Raw genomic sequence first — 21,785 nt, forward strand, 5'->3', positions numbered from 1 at the left:
CTTCGTCACATTTTTGAGATTCGGAGTCCGGCACCGAAATTATAGTCAAGTCACACAGTGCGTGTGGCAGTGCATTGCGTCGCGGCAGGTTCTGTCTTCCCTGTCATATCAGCATCGGGCCATTGACCGAAACTGTATTGAGCTGCTCATCCGCACGCGCCGCGAAGATGGCAGATTCATAACAAAACGCAGAAGTAAAAGAGAACGACCATGTATATCAAGTCAAGCATAAGTCATAAGATCCGTAAAGTCACGTGCCAAGGCTGTGGCAAGCAATCACTTAAAGTCCAGCTGGAAAGCCTTCCACTTACCACCCACCGTCCGGCACCGCGGACACCCCCTCGCACTTGGGTAACTGGTGGGGCCTGGGGGTGGTATGTTGTTCAATGAGCCATTGCCCGGGCTGCGGAACGAGGTGGGCGGGCTGGAGATGAACATGCCGACGCACTCGCGGCAGACGCCGCAGATACACTCCGTACAGGCGTAGCACTCGTCCAAGGCCCATGGCCGTTTGCAGTGCGCGCAGTAGATCTGGATCTCTTTATTGCGGAAAGAAGCGGGGGTGGGGTTTGAGAAGCGGTGGTGCTGACGTTGGGAGATTGGCGGGATGAGGTTGAGGACGGGGCTGGAGTCGGAGTTGATGGAGCGCGCGAAGCCGGATGTCGTAGAGGGAAAGTTCTTTCCTGATGCGGGAGGACATGGAATCTAGAGACGATTCGATTGATGGGAATGGCTCGAGGTCGCTGTCGCGACTGCGAAGGGTTTCGAATGGTGGAGGGGTGAGTGACTTGTGCAATGGTGATGCAGTGTATGAATGGGGTGGGAATGGCCGATGCGAGGACAATGGCGGGAGTCCCGATCCCGATTGGAAGGCTGGAGGTAGCGAAGAACGATTCTTGGATCCAGAGGGCGCAGATGTCACATTTGCGAGCAGTGGGGCGATTGTTGGGGACCGGCCGGCCTAGAAAATCCCCCCATGTCAGTCACAAATTGCAGACTCCTCCAGACATAGAACTCACCTCTGAATAGGGTTCGTCATCAGCTTCCGTAGCCGACGTGGCTGCTTCAATTAGATCCTCCCACCGCTTACCTTGCGCCCACGCGGCTGTCTGCGGCTCTGCCGAAAGAGCCTTGCGGTCGCTGAGACTCGGGCGCCGACCAAATTCCTTCGATTTTGGCCGCTCATGCTTGGCCTTTCGAGCCGACTGGGTGATGGATGACTTGCGCGGGCGGGTCAGTTTATCTCGTCGCTGGATCGGGGGAGGGTAGATGAGCGACCGGGCGGGGAATGGTTGAGAATGGACGGAAGAAGTTCCCGCGGGCGGGGCGAAGAGAATGGCGGCAGGGGCTCTTGCTTGAAGTGGTCGCGCAGCGATGGCAGCTCAATGGACGAGCGCATCCGGCCCTGATGTATATCGGTGTCGGAGTGGGTGTCCTGTGGGGTAGCGGGGGAGAGTCAACCACTGTCCTGCTATCTGGGAAATCGCGGGCAGTTCGGAAAAGGCGAAAAAAGGCACAATGTCCATACCATGTCTGTATCCCAATCGGAGGCTAGGCGGTGGTGGTGCAGTTGTGCAAGCGCAACGGCCGCGGTCGCTGCGGCCGGGTGAGGTTCGTCGAGAGCTCGAGGGGTGGCCGGGGAACTGGCGTCAGCGACGTAGATGTCCCTATCCGCCATATCTGCGGGTAGCCGTTAACAATTAGTGTCTCGGGGAAGAAAGAAGCCAGGCAAGACGCCGCACTTACCGTGACCATGAGGGCGCCGAGGCCGAGTGGGTTCTGGAGGGGACAAATGCGCACGTTGTTCGGGCGGGGTGTTGACCATCAGCAGGAAGCTCTCTTCCGTCGCCGGGAGCTTGGGGATGTAGTGGTTCGGGTGCGCACGTCGGATGTGCTCCTGCATGGAGCGATAGCGCTTTTCCTGTCGACCACCATGGTTAGCTGCCTGAAGATATTCAATCCGAGGGAGTAGATCTGATTGATCGGAGAGTCTTCAGTGCTGTCGCATTCCCACCCGTTCCACCCGATGGCGATAAGGTGGGGCTCTGGCGAAGGCGCCCGGGAGGGGGAAGGGAATCTTGAGAGCGGCGAGGCGACAGAGGCAAACTTACTCCCAAACATCGCTTGCGACAATTGGAACCGTCATTATTCTTCAAGGGACAGACCACTTCATTGTTGGCGTCGGTGACCGAGAAGGAGCTCGTCAGCGAGCTGCGAGGAGGCATTGTGCATACGGCCCGCTATCTCTCTCGCTCTCTCGCTCGTTCTCTTTCTGCGTCGGCCGGGGTTCGACGGAGGTGTAGGAGGAGGGAGGAAACGGGAGGGAGGAGTATACGACCAGGAAGAGGGGAACGAGCACAAGCGTTTAGAATAATACTGCAGCGGCGCAGGATTGGCAAGCTCTAGTGGGGAGGAGAGGAGGAAAGGAAGAAAGGAAGGACGGCTCATACTGGAAGTGGCACAGGAGGAGCGTAAGGACGGTAAATGGCGTACCCAAAGATACCGCGACAGTCTTTGCCGCCCCAGTCCCTGCTGGAACTCTCGGGTCTCTCTCCACGGAGGACGGTTGCTTCAGCTGTTGTCCCGCCTGGTGCCCGGTAGACGAGGGCAGTAATTACCGTATGGGACGGTAATGGCGCTGCCCCCGCGAGTCCTGGTATTGGGGGCCCTGCTGATTTTTTTGCTTCTTCTGCAGGCACAGCTGAAAATTTATTGATCCCGTATGGTAGAATTTTGGTCGGATGTTGGCCTGTACCCCTCAGCAGCTCGGTCGATTCCCGCCCTAGCTAAGGCGGACTTTTGCTTGTCCGCATGCATGATGTACGTACCGACGTACGGAGTACTTCCCACGACCAGGCTTATCACCCTAATCGGAGCTGGGCGATCCATCGTGCGTACGGTCATTTTACGCCTCGGAAGACCTGGTAGAACACCGGAGAGAGCTGGAGGATCAGCAGTCCTGGAGACCGTGTGTTGGAAATTCAGCTAGCTACCCTTTTTCTTATATACATGTTGTATGGATTGTGGCTATCTATGCTGGATACCTCCCTTCAGAGGCGTTGAGGGGGGAGGTCGCGATAGGCGCTATCAGCGGCCCCTCCGAAGCTCTCCCCAGCTCGAAGCTCGAGATTCCAGAAGCTCTTGGGCGAAGGAGGGGAGCTCCGGGGGCGAAACCCTTAGCGCCACGTTACGTCCGTATTACCCGGTTCTCCGGCCATACAGCACGGTACCGAATGACTAAGCTGATGAGACACAGGGTAACTTAAGTTGCTCCCGCTGAATCTATCTACAGAAGAGTATACAGGATTTGAGAGGCGAACGGGTGAAATCAAGATCGAGATCTAGTCTGCAAGAAAACAAAGAGCCGCCCACAAAGCACGCCAAAACAAGACACACTAATCTCAGCTCGGGCCCTGTGCCGTGCGATACCGAGGCTGGCTCATGAAGTAATGACGCCCTAAGGTTGTCCGCTGTTCCGAACTTCCCCGGGGCCTCGATTTATGTACAAAATCCATGAGTATACACACTTCTGTGCAGGCACTAATCCCTCGACACTTCGTTCCAGCCTCCATCCAACCCCGGCCTCCCAGTGCCTCTTCCCACTTCCTCGTCGAGCTCTCTTGAATCCCGCACCGTACCATACATACCAGCGGCCCCCGTAATACCAGACCGGTACGTCGCCAGTTAGCCGACTCCACCAGAACGGGGCACATGCCGCTGAAAAGCATCCCAAAGCAGCCTCATTGGTCTGTCACGAGTCCAGTGGAGGCCAGAGTTCCCAATTACCTGCATTCTCATTGGCCTGCAGGCTCGGCGGCAAGGGCAACCATTCCGGATGGAGACGGCCGTGCAGGAGAGGAGGGGACTGCTACGAAAAAATCTCTGAGTGCTTGTCCCGCGTGAGGATTGTAAAGACACCATACGGAACTATAGTTGCTGAGCTAGGATTGCGCCGCCATTTGTAGTGTGTGACTGGGATTGTACGTGATCCGCCCCCCTTCCCCCCGCGGCTTATCGGCCATAGTGGAGTGCGAGTGGGCGTGGTCCCGAAACGGCGAAGCGGAGATTTTTCGCCGTGGGATGCGAACGCTAGGACTGGTTATACTGTACGGCGTACAGTATACGGATAAGGTGCTCGTTTCGGGAAAGCTCCTATCAGCCAGGTAGCTAGCGCACTGACTACGTTAGTTAGCTAGCTAGGTATTTTCTTTTTTGGGAGGTGCACGCCCGACGCCCATCAATCTGATTGCCGAAAGTGCGATTAACCACAACATGAATCTCATCGTTTGGATACTCGAAGCTGTACCTGCCTACACGCCGTATTCGTACTCCCAGGTATACAATCGTGTCCTTGGTCGCAAGTATGTCTGGGAAAATGCACCCGGAGTATGCTGCAGTGGCAGTCACTGCATTGTAGATCGTAGACGACTCGCTAACTTCCCTCACTCACACCCCCTGCTGAGCTTCGTATACAGCGCCGGACATCCTCAACGGTGATGGAAGCGAAAAATCTCAAGGTGCTCTTGGGCTGCAGGTACAAAAGTGACGGAAAGTCCCGCGATGGAATGGTTTAATGGATTCGGATTTGGTTCATGTGCAGCGATTTGATGAGCCTTTGCATTGAACAAGATAGAAGTACGCGGTTTCCACGCCTACCAGAGACGTATTCTGTTATGACGGACAGGTCGTCATCATTGCACAGACAGCACTTTGTCCTTGCGATCTGCCTTGCATGAGTAAAACCCCAGATTACGATGAGCTATGTAGCTTAGTTTTCCACATCCTTGAACGATGCATATGCGCGGTGGGACAGCATACGTATGTAAGAGAGTAGACCACTGGATCGGAGCTAACCCACAGAAGCGATCAAACCTCGGACAAGCCTGCATCTGGTACGCGAACAATTATTCATCGCAATGCGTGATTTCGTCGTATATGTACCGACCACTAGCTCTGATTTTGAAAGCATCTCGAGAGCCCGTTCGAACTCCACGAATGTGGTGGGACTGTAAAAATTTGAGTAAGTCTCGGCTCCGCAATCAATGAGACTGGATTTGATACCTATCGCTGACAATTTGCAAAAACAGCGGCAACTACCCAAAGCACGGTCCAAACCTCCTACCTAATGGCCACGCACCATCCATCAAAACCTCTCCACCATCACACCTCTCTACCTGTACCGTAGATACAATATATACAATACGCGACCTCCTTACACTCCCTGCAGAATCGACATACCAGCCGCGTCGCAGAAACGCAGGGTCCAGCCACTAACCCAGGCAACCCCGTTCTCGCCACTGTCGAGGGGCACAGAATCGCAATCGCATGCAATTGCTACTGAACCCATGACAACACGGTCAGCAGCACTGGCTGAAACGCCTACGGCGGATTGACCAATTTCCACCGCGGGGCCGTGTCGCATGCCGCCGCAGTCGGGATCCCCTCCGAGCAGGTAAGCCGAACATGAAACAAGCCTTGCTAGAGGTTTCACATGACCATCCACGCCAATAAAAGCCTGTATTCCTTTCACCCGGCAAGCTCCTCCAGCGGAGGCGTGATCATCCCATTAGCCACAGGCTCGCCATCCACCTTACCAGGCTGGTCTTCACCCGCGAAGAAAAGCAGTACCGTCTCCGCAGCAGCCTTGGAGTCGTCATTGTCTTGCTGGCCCGGAACTAGCGCACGATTGATCTGCTCCATGTACGCGGCGACCAGGGCCGCGGGCCAGTTCATGCGCCGCCCGAATGCCTGGCACAGCTCGCTGTTCACAAACGCGTCGAACTCGAAGTGGCCCTGGTACGTCAGGATTCGGCCGGGGTTGTAGAGCCCCTGAATTGGGCAGTCTGTGCTGCTGCCCATGTTGATCCATGGCGAAGGCAGGGAGACGACAGTCGGCCCAGCTGCTGATGCGACTGCGGCTGTGGAGCCCGGGGCGGGCAGGACTTGGTCACCGTGGATCAACTGGATGCGGAAGGGGTTCTGAGACGACGCACAGGCTAGAGGCTGGAAGTGTGCTGTGAAAGACGGGTTCAAGGTGATGGGCTGGATGCCCATCTCGAAACCGGTTGCGGCTCGCACAACATGAAACGTGTTGCTGGCGGATGACCCGTTTGCAGGGGTGGAGAGTAAAGCCTGCGCGATGATCTGATGGCCGAAGCAAGAACCAAACATCTTCACTAGGGGATAGTTCGCATGCACCGTTTGAATGAACGACTGGAGTTCCGCGATCCATGGGTACGGGTCATATGCCGAGCATGCCGACCCAGTGATCAAGATCGCGTCGATCGCGCCAAAAGGACCGCCGGCATGATGCTCTGTCGGCATGCGAGGGCTCGCACGAAGGGACTCAAGCGCTGGCAATGAGCCGCCCACAGCATCGAAGGCCGTAACGTGCACCGCTAACGGGCCGTTTTGCAGAGTGAGATTTGGATTGTCATTGATGCGCTTCGCGGCGGACTGGAGCAGCACGCGGAACTGGGAACTGTAGAGACCGCGCTTAGCGTATACAGAAAGGCAGGGCACGTCGGTGTCCAGCACGGCGACATGGATGCGGTGGGGGGCCATGTGCCGGGATCCGTGCAAGCAGGGCCGCTGTATATACGCCGGTTTTCAACTGATAGATGCGGATACAGTAGGAAGAGAAGAAAGAGGGTAAGATACTAAAAGATGGTATTGTAGATATTACTCCGCATGTGTTTGTGAAGTTATCAAAGAAAGACTGAAGAGATTGCTGAACGGTCGCCCGCACGTAGTCCGCTGTATGCCACTGATAGGGCGTGGGGTCGGATCCAAATGCCCGATAAGGGCACCCAGGTGGTTCTTGTGAGTAATACGGTGGAGCCACCCCAAAAGAGGAAGCTGAATCCTTATCTACGCCAGCGCTGGCTTGGGACTTGGAGACGGTGCGGTTGGTTTCGATTCTGCTCGTAAAAGTGGTCATACTGATGGGGTGCTTCCATGGTCAATAGCAAATATTAAGTGACTAGGGTTGATCCCACCGTCTGCTGGTGTTGTGTATGGGCCACTCCGAAGGGTGACTGCGGTATTATTCTGGCAGAGGAAATGTACACAGATCTTTTCTTTGAAGAAATATGCAAATATTTCCTTAGAATTGTCGTTTTCTCTTCATAAGATGCACTGTAGATTGTAGAAATTTGTCAGACAGGGAGTTTCCACAGTCAACCATACCGATGGACATGCGCCAAAGTCGCACTGCAGAATTGCACCGGCGAATGATGATAATGATAAAACGGGCAACGGAGGCAATATTATTATCTGATTCATTAGATGATCAGAAACCAACTCTCTCGCCCGAGAAATGCTTCATCAATTGAAAAACGTTGCGCTTAAAGAGAAGCCGGCCAACCACGTGTCCTGGCGGATGCACTCTGATCGTCAACCCTGCGCAGGCGTTCTCGCCAGGGAGGATTCTTCAAATATGGGGAACTGCAGCTGTCGGCCGAGTGGTCTTAAAGGAACTAGCTCACATAATAAACTATGTAGGGGTGGGTGTCTGACTAGATGTTGGGATGTGCCTGGACTATCGGGCTGTCGCTCTCGGCGCCGACCAGCCGAGCGGCCATCTCTAATCCAACATCTTTCAAAAGGTCTTTGACCCAGACCTGGGTGTATACACACCCCAAGTTGCGAGCAAACACCCATTGCCTCTGCGCTCCGGGTTAATTGTACAATGACGCCGGCCCTTTGATCAATGCACAGTCTCATTCTCCCGGCAATGCACTGATACACTAATACTGCCAATGCCGCCATCGAGCCCAAGCGCGGCCGCGGCCATCACAACATCGACCCCCGCCAATGGCGCCATCCCCCACCAAACTCTCACAATCAGCACCGCCAGTTAATCGCAGTCGCAACGTTGCACGACTCCATTCTGCCCTTTTCCATTGCCTGGTTCTCGCTTGTGAGAATCGCGAGTCCCGTGAATCCCGCGGAATCTAGCTCACAATGGCCTCGTCCTATGGAAGAGTGGAGCGCGGTGCTCGCACGCCATACCGGCCCCTGGATTCCTCACCTTTACTCACCTGCACTGGCAAGCGTAACGGCCTTCGATCTCACCATGTACGCAAATCTCGGCCGGGAGTGGGAATTTATAAATAGGCGCTGGCGCTCCCATCTAGCATCAAATTTCGATGTCGACTCAGTTCAAACTTCGTTCTGTTACCTTCGTCTGCTAACAGCCATCTCGCATCTTGCATCTTGCATCTATCATGGCTCCCGCTCTTACCGATGCGCTTCCTACAGCGCCTCATAATCTGGCCGGTGCTGCTCCGCTAGATGTCTATCCCGATGGCCTGAAGACGACGGGCCAGCACCCCCCACTGTATGACCACATTGTGCCCTTCGATCGCTTCCCGCGCGAAGTCACCGGTCCGACTGTCTGGAAGGCCGAGGATTACCGTGAGAACCCGGAGAAGTGGACGCATACTTTCACTCCCGAGCAGGTAGAGGAGCTGAGCGGCGCGGCAAATGCCTTCCTTGCATCCAAGACCCCGCTCACTGGTATCTCGAAGGTGCGTTCGGATTGGCAAGCCACCGTATATTTTCCCGCAAGCTGACTCGTGTGACTAGTCCAACTTTGTTCTTCCCAAGCTTGCAGACTACCTGGAGGCCCTCCGGAGGGACATCATCGATGGCAAGGGCTTCATTCTGTTCAAGGGCTTCCCTGTCGAGCAATGGGGCAACCATAAATCTGCTGTCGCATACATGGGTTTGGGCACCTACCTGGGCTACTTCGTCAGCCAGAACAGCCGAGGCCATGTCCTGGGCCATGTGAAGGATCTCGGCGAGGATTCAACCCAGATCGACAAAGTGCGCATCTACCGCACCAACGCTCGGTATGTCCCTCCAACAAACCACCACCACCCCCCATCCATAAGGTTTCCTTTTTCTAACGCACTTTCCCCCGCTTCCACAGCCAATTCTTCCACGCCGACGACTCCGACATCGTCGGCCTTCTCTGCATCGCCAAGGCCCTAGAAGGCGGCGAATCAGACATCGTCTCCTCCCACCATGTCTACAACACCCTAGCCGTCGAGCGTCCCGACGTCCTAAAGACCCTCACCGAGCCCATTTGGTACTTCGACCGCAAGGGCGAGACCAGCAAAGGCCAAGACGAGTACATCCGCACGAGCGTAGTCTACCTCGAGCGCGGCGCGCACGGCCGCGTCTACACCAAATGGGACCCCTACTACGTCCGCTCGCTCACGCGCTTCTCCGACGCAGGAATCATCCCCCCCTCTCCGCCGCCCAGCAGGAGGCCCTCCGCGTGCTGGAGGAGACCTGTAACCGCCTCTCGCTGCACATGATCCTGGACGTCGGCGACATCCAGTTCCTGGCTAACTCGCATATCTTGCATGCGCGCACGGCGTATACGGACCATGCGCCGCCTACCCCTAGACGCCATCTTATGCGGCTGTGGTTGGCGACGCCGGAGAGTGAGGGCGGCTGGAAGTTGCCGTTTTGGGATAGCAATGAGAAGAAGCGTGGTGGTATCCAGGTTGATGATCAGCCGCCTGTTGCGCCGCTGGATGCGGAATAGATTTGGTGGGGCCATGTTATGATATGAATTATGTGTAGATATTTGCGTGAAACGATACCTCCTTTTTTTTCCCACTTCGTCTGCAATTGCACCTGCCCTTGTATGTGCCCCTGGTGGAAAAGAATTGTTAAAAAATTGACTGGGAGTTGGTCTTGCGGACATCTGCAAGTGCCTTTTTCTAGATGGCTTGATAACCTTGAGCCCAGCCGTATATTCAGGCCGGTTCACGGCAGATAGTTTCGTCGTGTGTAAGTACGATGCAGATTCGATACGGCGACAGAGGACCACCTAGTTCACTCCACTCAAAAGTCAAACCATGAATAAAATTGTCATTGATACAGGGTATAAGAGCCAATTCTACACTCCAACGCCAGTCAAATGCTAAGCTTCGCACGAACCCCAGGGCCGTGTTGCCGGCTACCAACTAATGCACAAGCTTGTAGTTCCCGCCACTAACAATTTCCAACTTCTTCCGCGAAACCATCCCTGCCAGAAACTCTCTCAGCTCCTCATTACTGAACGGAAAACCGCCCGGCACCACGATCTTCAGCATCATAACGATGCGCTGCAGCGGCATAGCGCCTTGGTTCGTCAGCATGCCAACGATGAATTGCCAGTAGAGGTTCATCTTCTCCATTGCCGCGGCCTCGGCTGTCTCCTTGGCTGCTGCCATGGCGGCCGCTTCTGCGGCGGCGGCAGCAGCGTTAGATACAGCTCCAGATTGTAGGTCCGCGGCGCCGGAATTGTGCCCGGATGCGTCGGCTTCCATTTCGTCATCTGTGGGCAGGCATTCGAGGACGCGGAAGGTGTCGCGCGATGATTCGACCAGGATCCGCTTGCTCACCCAGAACAAGCACGCAGAGCGGACGAGGGTAGCTGCCATGTGCAGCTGCTCAGCGAGATAGGATACGGTCCTCGTGACGTTGTCGTCGTCGGTCGATTGGAAAGCGTAGATGACGGTTGCTTGCCAGGTTGTAACTTCCTCGGAGAAAGAGCGGTCACTCAGCTCCAGTTCGACAGTTGCCTGACCCAATCCATTACGCCAGGTAAGTTTGCGAGAGGCTTTGAGAGCTTCGAAGCCGGCGGAGTAGCGATCCTGTAAAGAGGCGATCTCGTCGGGAACCTTGAACTCCTGGTCCTGGATCTCGGGCCAGAAGAAGCGCGATAGGATCTTGGCATGAAGTTCTGGCAAGGGTTGATTTAACGGGCGCTTCGCGTGGATGCGGGCGGGTGGTTTGGATAAACCTTGGTCGTTGCGGACAACGGCATCGACACGGCGAGAATCCGAAATATCGCGCAGCATGACTTCGCATGCTTGCAGCGCTGAGTCACCGAAGCGCACCTTGAGCAGCTCCAGGACTGAAATCTCCTGGTCGTAGTCCTCTCGCTTTTGGAGGAGGCGATCGCTGAGGAGGGTTTGGAGTTCCTTCACGAATGTCTCCTTTGAATCGAATAAGCTGACTAGACTGTCGATGACATCCGAGCTTTTTGATTTGCGATAGTCGGTCGCTGCGTCGATAGGGTCCGGCACCCAGTTCATATCATCCCAGTCCAGTTCACTAGTATTGTTTTGTAGGGAAAGCTGGTGGGCCTTGGAGAGCTCGGTCGACAGCTCGACCAGGGTGTCATTGGTGGAAGGCAAGGCCGCTGCGTCGGCCGTCGCTGGCTCGGCTAGGAGACCGCCGACAATGACCTTCACAGTATCATCACGGCCTCGCAGGTACCGCCGGATTGGCCGAGCAATGCGATCTAAAAGAACGCCCTTCGGGTCCAAAAGATGAAAGGCCCGGATGATAGATATATACAACTGCAGAATCTCAACAGTAGAGGCGCCGGGGTGCAACAGTCGCTGATTCAGGATTGCAATGAACGACTGTGTTACATGAGCTCGGGCCGCAGGGTGAGTGGTGAAATGTCGCAGGTCTTCGACAGCCCCGCTGCTCGCAGGCCATTCAACAATGATATCAAAAAGCTCGCTGGTGCGAAGAGCTCCCAGACGAGCAATGCCAATCTCCTGCCACCTTTCCACGTCGCCAAAGCTTACATCCAACGAGCCAGGAGACTGGCTTCCCGGGGCTGGTGTATGTATGATCGCCAGAACCTGCACTGCCAGGCGAGCGAAAACATTTTCAATCCAGTGTTGCAAGTGCTGTGGTACTGCTGTCGGTGTTTCCCACTGTCTCGTATAGGCGGCGCGGACGAACTCGGTCATCATGAGATTCATCACGCTAGCGAAGACCTTCTGGGCTTTATCGCCGCCAAGCCCAACAAGCTGCAGACCATTCAGGAACGCGAGAAGTCGGTCCCGGGCCATCGTGACCCGTCCATTTTCACCCTCAGTCATCATTTGGGCCTGCACTTCGGATGTCTCGTTCTTCCAGTCCTCATACGAGACCGAATACTGCCGGTCGACCTCCATGCCATCCTGGCTGCTTTCATCCTCACGTGACTGCTCGATCAACGTATCGATACCCAAGATAATCAATGAGTCCTTGGCTAGTTCTCCGCCAAGTAAGGGTGATATTGTGGACCATGGCAGTGAGTGAGAGGCCACTGTATGAAATGCGCGTTGCAGTTGAGTCAGAACTCTTCCTTGTTCTCGCGTCGGCAGTAGCGGGAGCAGATAATGCACAACGGGGGCCAGGTAGATGCGACGGGCTAGTTGCAAGCAGTCCACGATCGTTCGCAGCAGGCCTTCCTTCTCGGGGTTCTTTAGGAGCTATTGGCTCATTAGTACGGTGACTGCGAAAGGGACATATCATCCTCCATACCTTGTATAGTCCACTCCGAAGATTCGTCAAAAAATGCCTCCGAATCTCATCACCATACCAATCAAACAAGTTCTTTGGTGTCGTCGCTCCCAGTGAAGTACTGCCCTGCTGGGCTGCAGCCGTCAGGTACGACAGTGCCTCGGCAGTCTCCTTGGACGGAGGACTAAGTCGGCTCCATTCCTTCAGTGCTTCACTACCATCGGTCTCTCTTGCTTCGTAAATTGGGGCAAATCCTTGATTGGGAACGGCTAGAAAGGCGGTTGACGCGGACCATGCCTGGTCCCATTTTTCCCGGTCTAGCGGTGCAGCGGCGGATTGTTCATGTTGAAGTGATGTGAATGAGCCGGTTTTCACAGTTGAAAAGGAAGAATTGGGTTGAAACGAGGCGAGTGGCGTTTGGTCGGAGCCTAAGCTAGATGCCAACGGTGGCCGAGCTTCGAGTGACGCGGGGGAGAAGACGGAGCCGAAGACGCGTTGGCGGCCCGCATTGAGGGGATACGTGGATATCATTGTGGTTAATGTAGCTTCAGCATTGTGAAATGCTTGAGTGTGACATTTGACAAGTCCAGCTTGTGGGAGGGTGGAGCTGTGAGGTCAACAACGCAGGTGTGTCGGGGTCGCAGCTTCAACAGCGGCGCGTGATCACGTGGCCCGCGACACCGTCGCCCGGCCACCTAAAAGACGATTACAGAGTGCTCTGGGTCCGTAAATCACCATTTTGGAGATATAGATATTCATATATGAGAGAGCTATCTACTGTAATAGCTGAAAATGCTACTCAGAGTGTGCTGAAGTGGACTCAGTAAGGAAGGCGGGGCGACCTCCCAAGCGGAAAGAGAAAAACAACGAGACGCCGAGAATAAAGCTGAGCGATGCGTGCGACGGAAGCCAAGTCCGACGCAGAATAAAATGCGAGGGTAGTTAGTCGTGTCAAGTCATGTCGTGTCACCTCGGACGTCACTCCGTAGAGCGATCAGAAAACCAAATAACAGCCCCTGGCGTCCACAAATTGCTTGGCTGGGAGCTGTGAATCCCACACCCAAAAGTCTTCGCGTCGTTACGCCTTATTATCCTCCACCTTCTCCCACTCGCTGTCAGTGCTCCCATAACCAGAACTATCGCCGCCCGTGCGGGAACGCTTCTTGGTATCGCGCTCGGTCGGTTGCAGTCTGGCCGAGGCAGGGTTGCTGCCCGTCGCGACGGCTGATGATTTGGAACCCTTCGTTGGCCCTGCGAAGGACTCTGTCTCGGTCTCGCTGTCGGCAGTGTCCACCGTGCCGGAATCCTTCTTCCCGTCGATGGGCTCGGCGTCTGTCTCGGCCTCCTTCTTCCTCTCCGCCTCCTGGGCTGCCTGCGCAGCGCGCACCTCTTGCGAAAACCAGTTGATCGAGTACCACAGCCCCGCGCAGAGGAACGATAGCACGACGAAGTGAATGCTATGTGTGGCCAGGCCGAGGACGAAGAGAAGGAGCTGAAGGGCAGCAAAGGAGACGTTGGTTGCGATCAATAGTGTCGGGGTGGGGCCCGGCGTGAAGATGCTGGACCACAGCTCTTCCATGAAGGAGGCCATGGCTTGGTGTTGCGGCGGGAGTCTGTGGACTCCTCTGTGCAGGGTAGTTTCGGCGAGCGGTGGCTGGACTGCTCGTCTGTGGGGTGACAGCAGGAGTGACGTCGCCGGGGGGGGGGGAGGGAAACGGAAACTGGTATCCGTTGGGCGAGAGGGGGAAGACAAAGGCTGAAGATGCGAGTTATCGGGGACCGTGTTCCGATGAGAAGCTGCTCCACCCGGCACGGAAGAGGGGCGGTTTGTTTACCAGCAAACAGCACGTCCAGGGACTCTAAGTCACTGGGGAATTCCGGGTGGACACTTAAATCGGGACTACCCCGTGGGGGACGGAATGCTAGTTAAGTAATGTGTTCGTGAATGACTATATTCGTAGTCGGTTTCCTGCCCGCGATGCGATCAGATGCGAACATCATCTGTTCAGTCGCGGGATGGCATCATCCTGTCAGGCCGACGAAACCCGGCCCGAGTATGCGCCCGAATATTCGAATCCCCTAGTAACTTTTGGGATGTGCTATGTGCTCATCTGCAGGCGATCTGCCTCTTGGGGCGGCGCTTATCCCCAACGCGGACTGGTCTGACAAGCCATGGGCTTCTCGGGGTGAGGCCGAGGGCTGCAATCTAAGAGATCCTGTTCACAAATTCAAGGCCGCTACACGGCGTTTGAACACTTCTATAGACCATAATGAGCAAGTCTGAGCGACGTGGGGATCCACAGAGACTCACGGTCTATGGCAGCGCCGTATCCGCACCATCTGCCAACAAGTCTCGTGCCTTCGTGGGGGGACATCAACAGGGATGTCCCCAGGTTCGCCCGCCTTCAACCGTTCTCCGATCTGCGAGCAGGCTTTTCCGGGCCAGTAAGCCCACTCGAGAGCGATGGTCTTTCCAATAGCCGCCCCCGAACGCCAATTGGTTGCACACGATTACCACTCGGTTTCCCCGTATTTTCCCCACGCGCAGCCCTTAGCTGCGGATCTCCCCGTGGATTCCCCTTTGCGGCGTCCCATCAGCCAGTAAAGAGCGCATTGCCGTCATCTCTTGCTCTACCCCGGCTTGGGCAGTCCAGTCGGTAGCCTCACAACGCCGGAGTCGGTCTTTGGTCTCAGCGTCCAATCATGGAGCATTTGTTGGTGCAAGTCGGCCGCGAATGGGCAGGAGGGGAAGGTTGCCCAGGCAGGGTCATAGTGCTGGACAAGGTGAGCCAATGCTGTATAAATATGGCCCGGGAGACGCCATATCTGCTGGTAGGACGGAAACGGACATTGTCTCCTCAAGTGATCCACCCCGCCGAATACTTCCAATTCTCTCACCTTTCTTGTTCTTGCTTTGGCTCTCAGCTGGAATGGCAGACGCGGCAGATAAGGCTGTTCTCGGTAAGGCAATATCACCTGATGGAGATGGTCCGTTGGAGGGCTTCACACATCATGCCGAGGACATCACTGCGGACCGGGAGCCGTATGGCCCGCCAGGGCTGCGCGGCCTGGTCAGTAACCCGTTCGTGCTGATGTGCGCGGCCTGCTCGGCGCTCGGTGGCTTGGTCTTTGGTTATGATCAGGGAGTCGTCTCCGTCATCCTCGTTATGGACCAGTTCTTGGAGGAGTTCCCGCGGGTCGGGGGCTCTGGCGCTGGGTTCTGGAAGGGACTGCTAACGGCGATGATCGAGTTGGGCGCCCTGCTGGGCGCGCTGAATCAGGGCTGGATCGCCGACAAGATCTCCCGGCGGTACTCGATTCTGGTGGCTGTGGTGATCTTCACCATTGGCTCCATCCTCCAGACCGCCGCGGTCGAGTATTCCATGTTGACGGTAGCGCGGTTGATTGGAGGTGTAGGCATTGGCATGTTGTCCATGGTGGCACCGCTGTACATTTCCGAGATCAGTATGTCTGTCTTGCCTTGAGAAAACTGATATGGAGACTGATCACTTGGTTTTCCCGCTCCTTGTAGGTCCCCCGGAATGTCGTGGAACCTTGCTTGTTCTCGAGGAGTGGTGTATCGTGCTTGGCATCGTGATTGCCTACTGGATCACGTTCGGCACGCGGTACATGGCCGGCGAATGGTCCTGGCGTCTGCCCTTCCTCCTGCAGATGATCCCCGGGTTTATCCTCGCTGCTGGTGTCATTGTTCTTCCATTTTCGCCCAGATGGCTCGCCTCCAAGGGTCGCAATGAGGAAGCACTCCAGAGTCTCTCCAAACTGCGCAATCTGCCAGCCTCCGACAGGCGAGTACGCCAAGAGTACATGGATATTCTAGTCGAGGTTCGTTTCCACCAAGAGACAAACGCCGAGAAGCATCCGACGTTGCAAAGCGGGGGCACCAAAAACTCGATCCTGCTAGAGCTGGCGTCATGGGCCGATGTCTTCAAGAAGGGGTGCTGGCGCCGAACTCATATTGGTATTGGCATCATGTTCTTCCAGCAGTTCGTGGGAATCAACGCCCTCATCTATTACTCACCAAGCTTATTCCAGACTATGGGCTTCGATACCAACATGCAGCTTGTCATGTCTGGTGTTCTCAATGTGCTGCAGCTGGTTGGTGTTACGACCAGTATCTGGATGATGGATACCCTGGGTCGCCGGAAGCTTCTACTGGGTGGTTCTGTCCTCATGGCTGTTTCCCACATCATTATCGCCATCCTGGTGGGAAAGTTTGGCCCCAACTGGGAAGGACACCAGACACAGGGGTGGGTCAGCGCAGCCTTCTTGCTGTTCTACATGGTTGCCTTCGGTGCCTCGTGGGGTCCAGTTCCTTGGGCAGTACCATCGGGTAGGTTAAACAGACAATTGCGATCCCTGAGGTGAAAAATACATGCTAACGGACACAGAAATCTTCCCCTCCTCCCTCCGCGCTAAGGGGGTCGCCATCTCCACCTGTTCCAACTGGCTCAACAATTTCATTATTGGTCTTATCACCCCGCCTTTGGTCGAGAACACGGGATATGGTGCCTACATATTCTTCGCGGTCTTCTGTGTGCTCTCAGGTGTGTGGACCTTCTTCTTCATGCCTGAGACTATGGGTCGCTCGCTCGAGCAGATGGATCACGTCTTTAAGGACAACTCCAATGCGCATGATCGGGAGCGCAGACGTACTATCGAGGCGGATGTATTGGCGGAGCGCGAACATGCATGAATATGTAAAGATATTGGTTTAAATTTGGTATTAGGACTATATGGGCATAGCGCTAGTTTATGCTTCTGTCTGTTGGATAGCATGGAGCATTATGAATCATGTTACGATGTCTGTATCTGCCTCTCGCGTAATCTAATGTAGTCCAATGTAATCTATGATCTTTGCACCAGATTGGGGGATATTAGGGCTTACTTACATTTCAAGAATTTAATATTGTCAGATATATGTTTGGGTCCTGGGTTTAAACTTCCAAGAACGAGGCGCCACCCGAGCCAAGTCCCGCCCCGAGCGAGAGCCTCACCCCGACTATGCGGGATGCAAGAACCTAAACCTACGTATTGCACCAATTTTGATAAAACACAATTGGGTGCGCAGGCCGTGGTAAAGTAGGTAAGTGTTTACAAACAGGCCAATGGTTTGGTGGAGTTAGCAGTCTAGCGTGGCCATTAGTGATTTACATGAACCACATCATCCTCATCGTTGATATTTTATTGATCTCTGGTAGAAATCGCCCGTGTTTAGGAAACCCTCGTCCATGTCTCGAGTCATCTTTGTTCTTCACTATAGCTATACTGGGAACGTCGGGCTAAATATATTTGTTTAATATACCGAGTCCCGAGGCCGCACGGCCAATCTGGTAAAAAATTTTAAGTTTTCAGGGGCTGCTACTATTTCGACTGTTGACAGCCAATCCGAGAACACGACTCGGGCACCGCGACACTCGGTCCGGCAAAAGTATATCACCGGCTTACTCCCTGTCAGCGTAGCGCATTATTCTCCATGAATTTCATCTGACCTTGTTTACCTTTGCTTCCATGCCTTTCAACTCACCCTCACGTCCTCAGCTACTAAATTCGCGAACAATGGTGGATGACCGTCACAAGACGCCAGTCACTCGCATTGACGCCGGTGACGAGCTTCAAATAATCCCCTTGAAGCCCGTAGACCAATGGCGTCCACTGGATAACATACGATCCCTGCTTTTCCTCGCCATGCGCAAACCTCTCAATGAAGATGCGTTGCGCGACGCTCTCAATCAGCTCATTAGACGTCACCTGCCTATTCTCGGAGCTCGCATTGAGCTCAAAAAGAGCGACCTGGAGTATCATCTACCTAAGTCCTTTTCTTCGACCTATCAGTTATTCGACTGGACAAACAGGACGATAAGTTCCACTCTGGGAGAGAGCGACTTGTTCCCGCAAGCACATGAGTCTGCCTCGGGGGCGTTTTTTGCGCCGGTCAATATCCCAGAAATGGAGAAAGCCTGGACTCCATCCAGTTGGCCCGTTGAACGCAAGTTTGAGAAACCTGGCGCACCTCTCCTGTTTGTTCACATCACCAAGTACACCAACGCCACAATTGTGGCACTAAACCTGCCGCATGCAGTGTCCGATCAAATGGGGTTCGGAAGCATGATCAAGGCTTGGATTAGAGTGGTCGCTGGTGAAACACCTATGGAGTTTCTCGATCTCTCCCCTAGCGCGCTCGACGGTCCCAAACTTTCGCAAAAGGAGTTGCGGAAGAAAGGCGAATATCGCATTCTGAGCAGTAGAGAGCAAGCCACCAAAATAATTCCGTTCATCTCTGATCTCATCTTTCACTCCAAAGAAACTCGGAAGACACTGTTTCTGCCAGTGGAGGTTGTGGATGATCTGCGCAAGCGGTGCACTGACGTTCTGAAAAAGAAGTACGGCAAGGAAACATTGCCATTGACGAATGCTGATATTCTCACTGGTATCCTGGCCAAATTCGCACATTTGGATCACAGACGACCAAAGATGTTGACCTTGAACTCCACCATCAATATGCGGGGACGACACCCTGCACTTCCCGCAAACAAGTCTTATCTTCATAACGCCCTCTCCTTTGCCGTTTCGCGGTTACCGATTGCGAGCAACACGCCACTAGCAGAAGTGGCGTACAAGAACCGTCTTGCAGTAACCGAGCAACTTCAGTTGAAAAGCATTGAGCGCAGCCTGGCTGTCACCAAGGAGTTGTACAAACGGAAATATCACATCCACGTCGTCGAGCCCTCAGATATTAGCTACGCAGTCACGAACTGGTGTGGGGCATGGCGAGATATTGACTTTGGTCCGGCGATAATCAGAGGAGAAGGCGCAGCAGCCACTGACGAGAACAGTACAGCTGTGCCTCTTATCTTTGGTCACTCGCTTCAGCGCAACTATCCGACAAGGTATAATGCCCAGATTATGTGCAAGGCGGACGGCGGGTATTGGTGTGATTTCACCGCTCACATAAAAGCAATGGAATGTGTTGAACGCCTTCTCAAGTCGGATCCTAAGCTGCAAAGCCTCTAAGCAACGGGACATCTGAACTGGGGAGTTGAAAAGGCCCAAGGTGGAATCTTACATTAAACAGTAAGCATCCTAGCTTGAAGGCGTCAATTATATAATTACTATACTACTTGAATTACTCAAGTGATTTCTATCAGAAACAATCTACAGTCTCACCCGCATACAGGATGCCGTCGCTGATGTCTATTTATCGTCGCATCCGCAGCCAGGCTTGCCGTGAATGCCACCGTCTTGTGGGGCAGCGAGTTGCGGGGAGAAGTAGTCATAGCAGAGAACATCCCCCTGCGTGTTAAGCAGCTGCTCCAGTGTGGCATTTCCGGCGAGTTTTCCAATGTTGATCTCGAAGTCCAGGGTGACGTTCTGCCCGCTGTAGTCAAGTGGCACGATCGGACCGCCAACCTGATGAAGACGAAGCGGGAGATCCTTCTGCTGCCAGTTCCACAGAACGCGATCAAGATTGCAGTGGTGCATATAGAAGAGGGGATCTATTCATGTCAGTTTATCTTTCATTGATCATCACCTCAAGGGAGCGAGAAGTAACTTACCACCGGGGCTGTGAGCGGAGTTTCCGAGTGTGCCTAGAACACCTCCAACGCCAAAGTGGCCACTGCCATGAATGTTGGGCTGAGTGAAGCTAGGAATGTTCTCAAGGGCCCGGGCAAACGAGGTGTAGTCCGGCTGGCTCTCGACATGATCAATGATGCTCTGGCGCGCAAAGTAGTTCATGATCCAGGGGATCCAGTCACGGCGCAAACAATCCGACTCCCCTTTCGGTTGTCCCACATTGAGGAAGAATTTACCCTCGCGGAAAGGCCCGTCTTGGACACATCCACCACCGGTACGGCCAGTGAGATTGAAGGGGTTTTCGGCAGCAGTGGCAGGGAGGAATGGCTTTCCATTACCTCCGAACCCATAGTCGCTATCAAAAATTTCCGTCTCAAAGATGGCCATGGACGAGTTGTCCGTAGCGGATGCATCGAGCGCCCAGTTCCAGTAACTAGCAGTAGATGGTCAGTAACTTGGTAACTGATGGATGGGGTCAACTGTGTTATCAATACTTACGGCTGGGCACCCTTGTACCCACAGGCCTCTCTCAAGTACCGTTCATAGGTGGCGGTAAAGTACCGATGCCAAAGAGCGAAATGGCCCTGATCGACAATGATTAGCATGATCGACCAATTGCTGAAAAGGCCCAGATTTGTTGAGGGGTGGTGTGGGACATACCACCCAGTGAATAGAAGGGGTTTGCTCCGAATGAGTTGCCTCGAAACTCTGGTAGAGGTTGGTTGCATTCTGCAGGCCCCCAGTGACGTCGGGCTTGTGGGCCAAGCAAGTCACAGCATTGAGATAATCCGCACGTTCAGACTTGGACAGTTGTCTCCTGAGAGATAGTCAGTGCTTCTCTACGAAAAAGCCGGTGTTACATGGGGGAGGGGGCTTCCTACCATTCCTTGCGCTGAGGAGGGTTCTTGCATTGAGAGGCAAGGCTTTCCCCGGTCAAGAGCAAAACCGCAAGAGACAACAACTTTGTTACGTGCATCTTAGGCTTTGCTTCTTCGGAAATGCAGATAAACCCACAAATTCGGTGTTGGGAACGGAGGGAGAGTACGGTGGTTTTATGAGTGATTACTTGTTTGAAAGGGGGGCTCTGGACTATGACTTGTTCGGCAATCTGGAGCGGAACCCTAAGCTCAGCTTGTTCGGGGAAAGGCCTGCTAGCTCAATGGCTAGATGCGTGGCGAGATGAAGGGCAATTCATCCTAAATCACCCCTGCCTGCGAGTGGAGCTGTACGAATTAATATATGGATTCGCCAATCATAATGAAAGCCCTATATGCATGTCCACGTTGTCTATGCTGGAAGGAGGTTCTCCTCCCGAGAGATTCTTGGGGGCGGAAAATCACATCCTGGGGGTTATTGCATGATCCCTGGCAAGTGATTGAAAACACAAAACCACATGGCATTGATCATATCAATCATGTCAATGTATAGTTCTACAGTTCTACTTGAGCGCTGAATCCTTCTGGACTCATGTCGGAGAAACTGTGGAGTGTTCAGTATAGCGAGAGACTTCACAATCAAACCCTCTCGCAATGTTACATCCGAATCAAATTCAATCAATCTCGCAAATTAAGCCAGAGCCCGCCCCCGCCAAGACCCTTCGATCCAAACGATCTTCCAAAGACCAATTAGAGGCCGGTGGATTCTTGACCTCTTACTATCTTCGGGTATCGCCCGCCCCGTTCGCTGGCTAATCTGAACCCACGCGGCACTATCTGCGCCACTAAAGGCTAGCCCAAATAATCCCAACCCTATAACTTCGAACAACGGGTTCTCACTGGTGGAGTTGCGCAGGCCGCAATCGAAGACCTCATGCGGATCTTCTCTGCTTTAAGACACTGCGAACCAGATTGAAACCCCCGACCGAATGGTTCGGTGTCCTTAGC

The 21,785-nt window shown here is 54.2% G+C and overlaps 8 protein-coding genes across 8 annotated transcripts; 3 read left to right on the forward strand and 5 right to left on the reverse strand.

Moving 5' to 3' along the window:
- Positions 1-541: 541 nt before the first annotated feature.
- On the reverse strand, positions 542-1,903 carry rfeD (uncharacterized protein; the record flags this gene model as incomplete). Its single annotated transcript, XM_056689903.1, has 4 exons — positions 542-961; positions 1,020-1,250; positions 1,529-1,680; positions 1,747-1,903. The coding sequence occupies 4 exons, from the start codon at positions 1,901-1,903 to the stop codon at positions 542-544; spliced, it is 960 nt and encodes a 319-aa protein (XP_056542332.1).
- A 3,623-nt stretch (positions 1,904-5,526) lies between these two features.
- Positions 5,527-6,564, reverse strand: N7482_007780 (type 1 glutamine amidotransferase; the record flags this gene model as incomplete). Its single annotated transcript, XM_056689904.1, has 1 exon — positions 5,527-6,564. One exon carries the CDS (start codon positions 6,562-6,564, stop codon positions 5,527-5,529), a length of 1,038 nt encoding a protein of 345 aa, XP_056542333.1.
- Positions 6,565-8,228: 1,664 nt separating this feature from the next.
- Positions 8,229-9,559, forward strand: N7482_007781 (TauD/TfdA family dioxygenase; the record flags this gene model as incomplete). The annotated part of the gene is made up of 4 exons (XM_056689905.1): positions 8,229-8,531; positions 8,590-8,855; positions 8,936-9,212; positions 9,275-9,559. 4 exons carry the CDS (start codon positions 8,229-8,231, stop codon positions 9,557-9,559), a joined length of 1,131 nt encoding a protein of 376 aa, XP_056542334.1.
- Positions 9,560-9,983: 424 nt separating this feature from the next.
- On the reverse strand, positions 9,984-12,840 carry N7482_007782 (anaphase promoting complex subunit 2; the record flags this gene model as incomplete). Its single annotated transcript, XM_056689906.1, has 2 exons — positions 9,984-12,278; positions 12,331-12,840. 2 exons carry the CDS (start codon positions 12,838-12,840, stop codon positions 9,984-9,986), a joined length of 2,805 nt encoding a protein of 934 aa, XP_056542335.1.
- A 547-nt stretch (positions 12,841-13,387) lies between these two features.
- Positions 13,388-13,900, reverse strand: N7482_007783 (V-type ATPase assembly factor PKR1; the record flags this gene model as incomplete). Its single annotated transcript, XM_056689907.1, has 1 exon — positions 13,388-13,900. The coding sequence occupies one exon, from the start codon at positions 13,898-13,900 to the stop codon at positions 13,388-13,390; it is 513 nt and encodes a 170-aa protein (XP_056542336.1).
- Positions 13,901-15,239: 1,339 nt separating this feature from the next.
- N7482_007784 (sugar porter family MFS transporter) lies at positions 15,240-17,023 on the forward strand (the record flags this gene model as incomplete). The annotated part of the gene is made up of 3 exons (XM_056689908.1): positions 15,240-15,774; positions 15,842-16,660; positions 16,719-17,023. The coding sequence occupies 3 exons, from the start codon at positions 15,240-15,242 to the stop codon at positions 17,021-17,023; spliced, it is 1,659 nt and encodes a 552-aa protein (XP_056542337.1).
- Positions 17,024-17,886: 863 nt separating this feature from the next.
- On the forward strand, positions 17,887-19,341 carry N7482_007785 (BCL5p; the record flags this gene model as incomplete). Its single annotated transcript, XM_056689909.1, has 1 exon — positions 17,887-19,341. One exon carries the CDS (start codon positions 17,887-17,889, stop codon positions 19,339-19,341), a length of 1,455 nt encoding a protein of 484 aa, XP_056542338.1.
- A 180-nt stretch (positions 19,342-19,521) lies between these two features.
- N7482_007786 (tyrosinase family protein) lies at positions 19,522-20,878 on the reverse strand (the record flags this gene model as incomplete). Its single annotated transcript, XM_056689910.1, has 5 exons — positions 19,522-19,823; positions 19,884-20,335; positions 20,401-20,486; positions 20,563-20,719; positions 20,784-20,878. The coding sequence occupies 5 exons, from the start codon at positions 20,876-20,878 to the stop codon at positions 19,522-19,524; spliced, it is 1,092 nt and encodes a 363-aa protein (XP_056542339.1).
- Between the last annotated feature and the right edge of the window lie 907 nt (positions 20,879-21,785).

Source organism: Penicillium canariense (genome assembly GCF_028826845.1).
Source record: "Penicillium canariense strain IBT 26290 chromosome Unknown utg000004l_segment0_segment0, whole genome shotgun sequence".
NCBI classification, from domain to species: domain Eukaryota; kingdom Fungi; phylum Ascomycota; class Eurotiomycetes; order Eurotiales; family Aspergillaceae; genus Penicillium; species Penicillium canariense.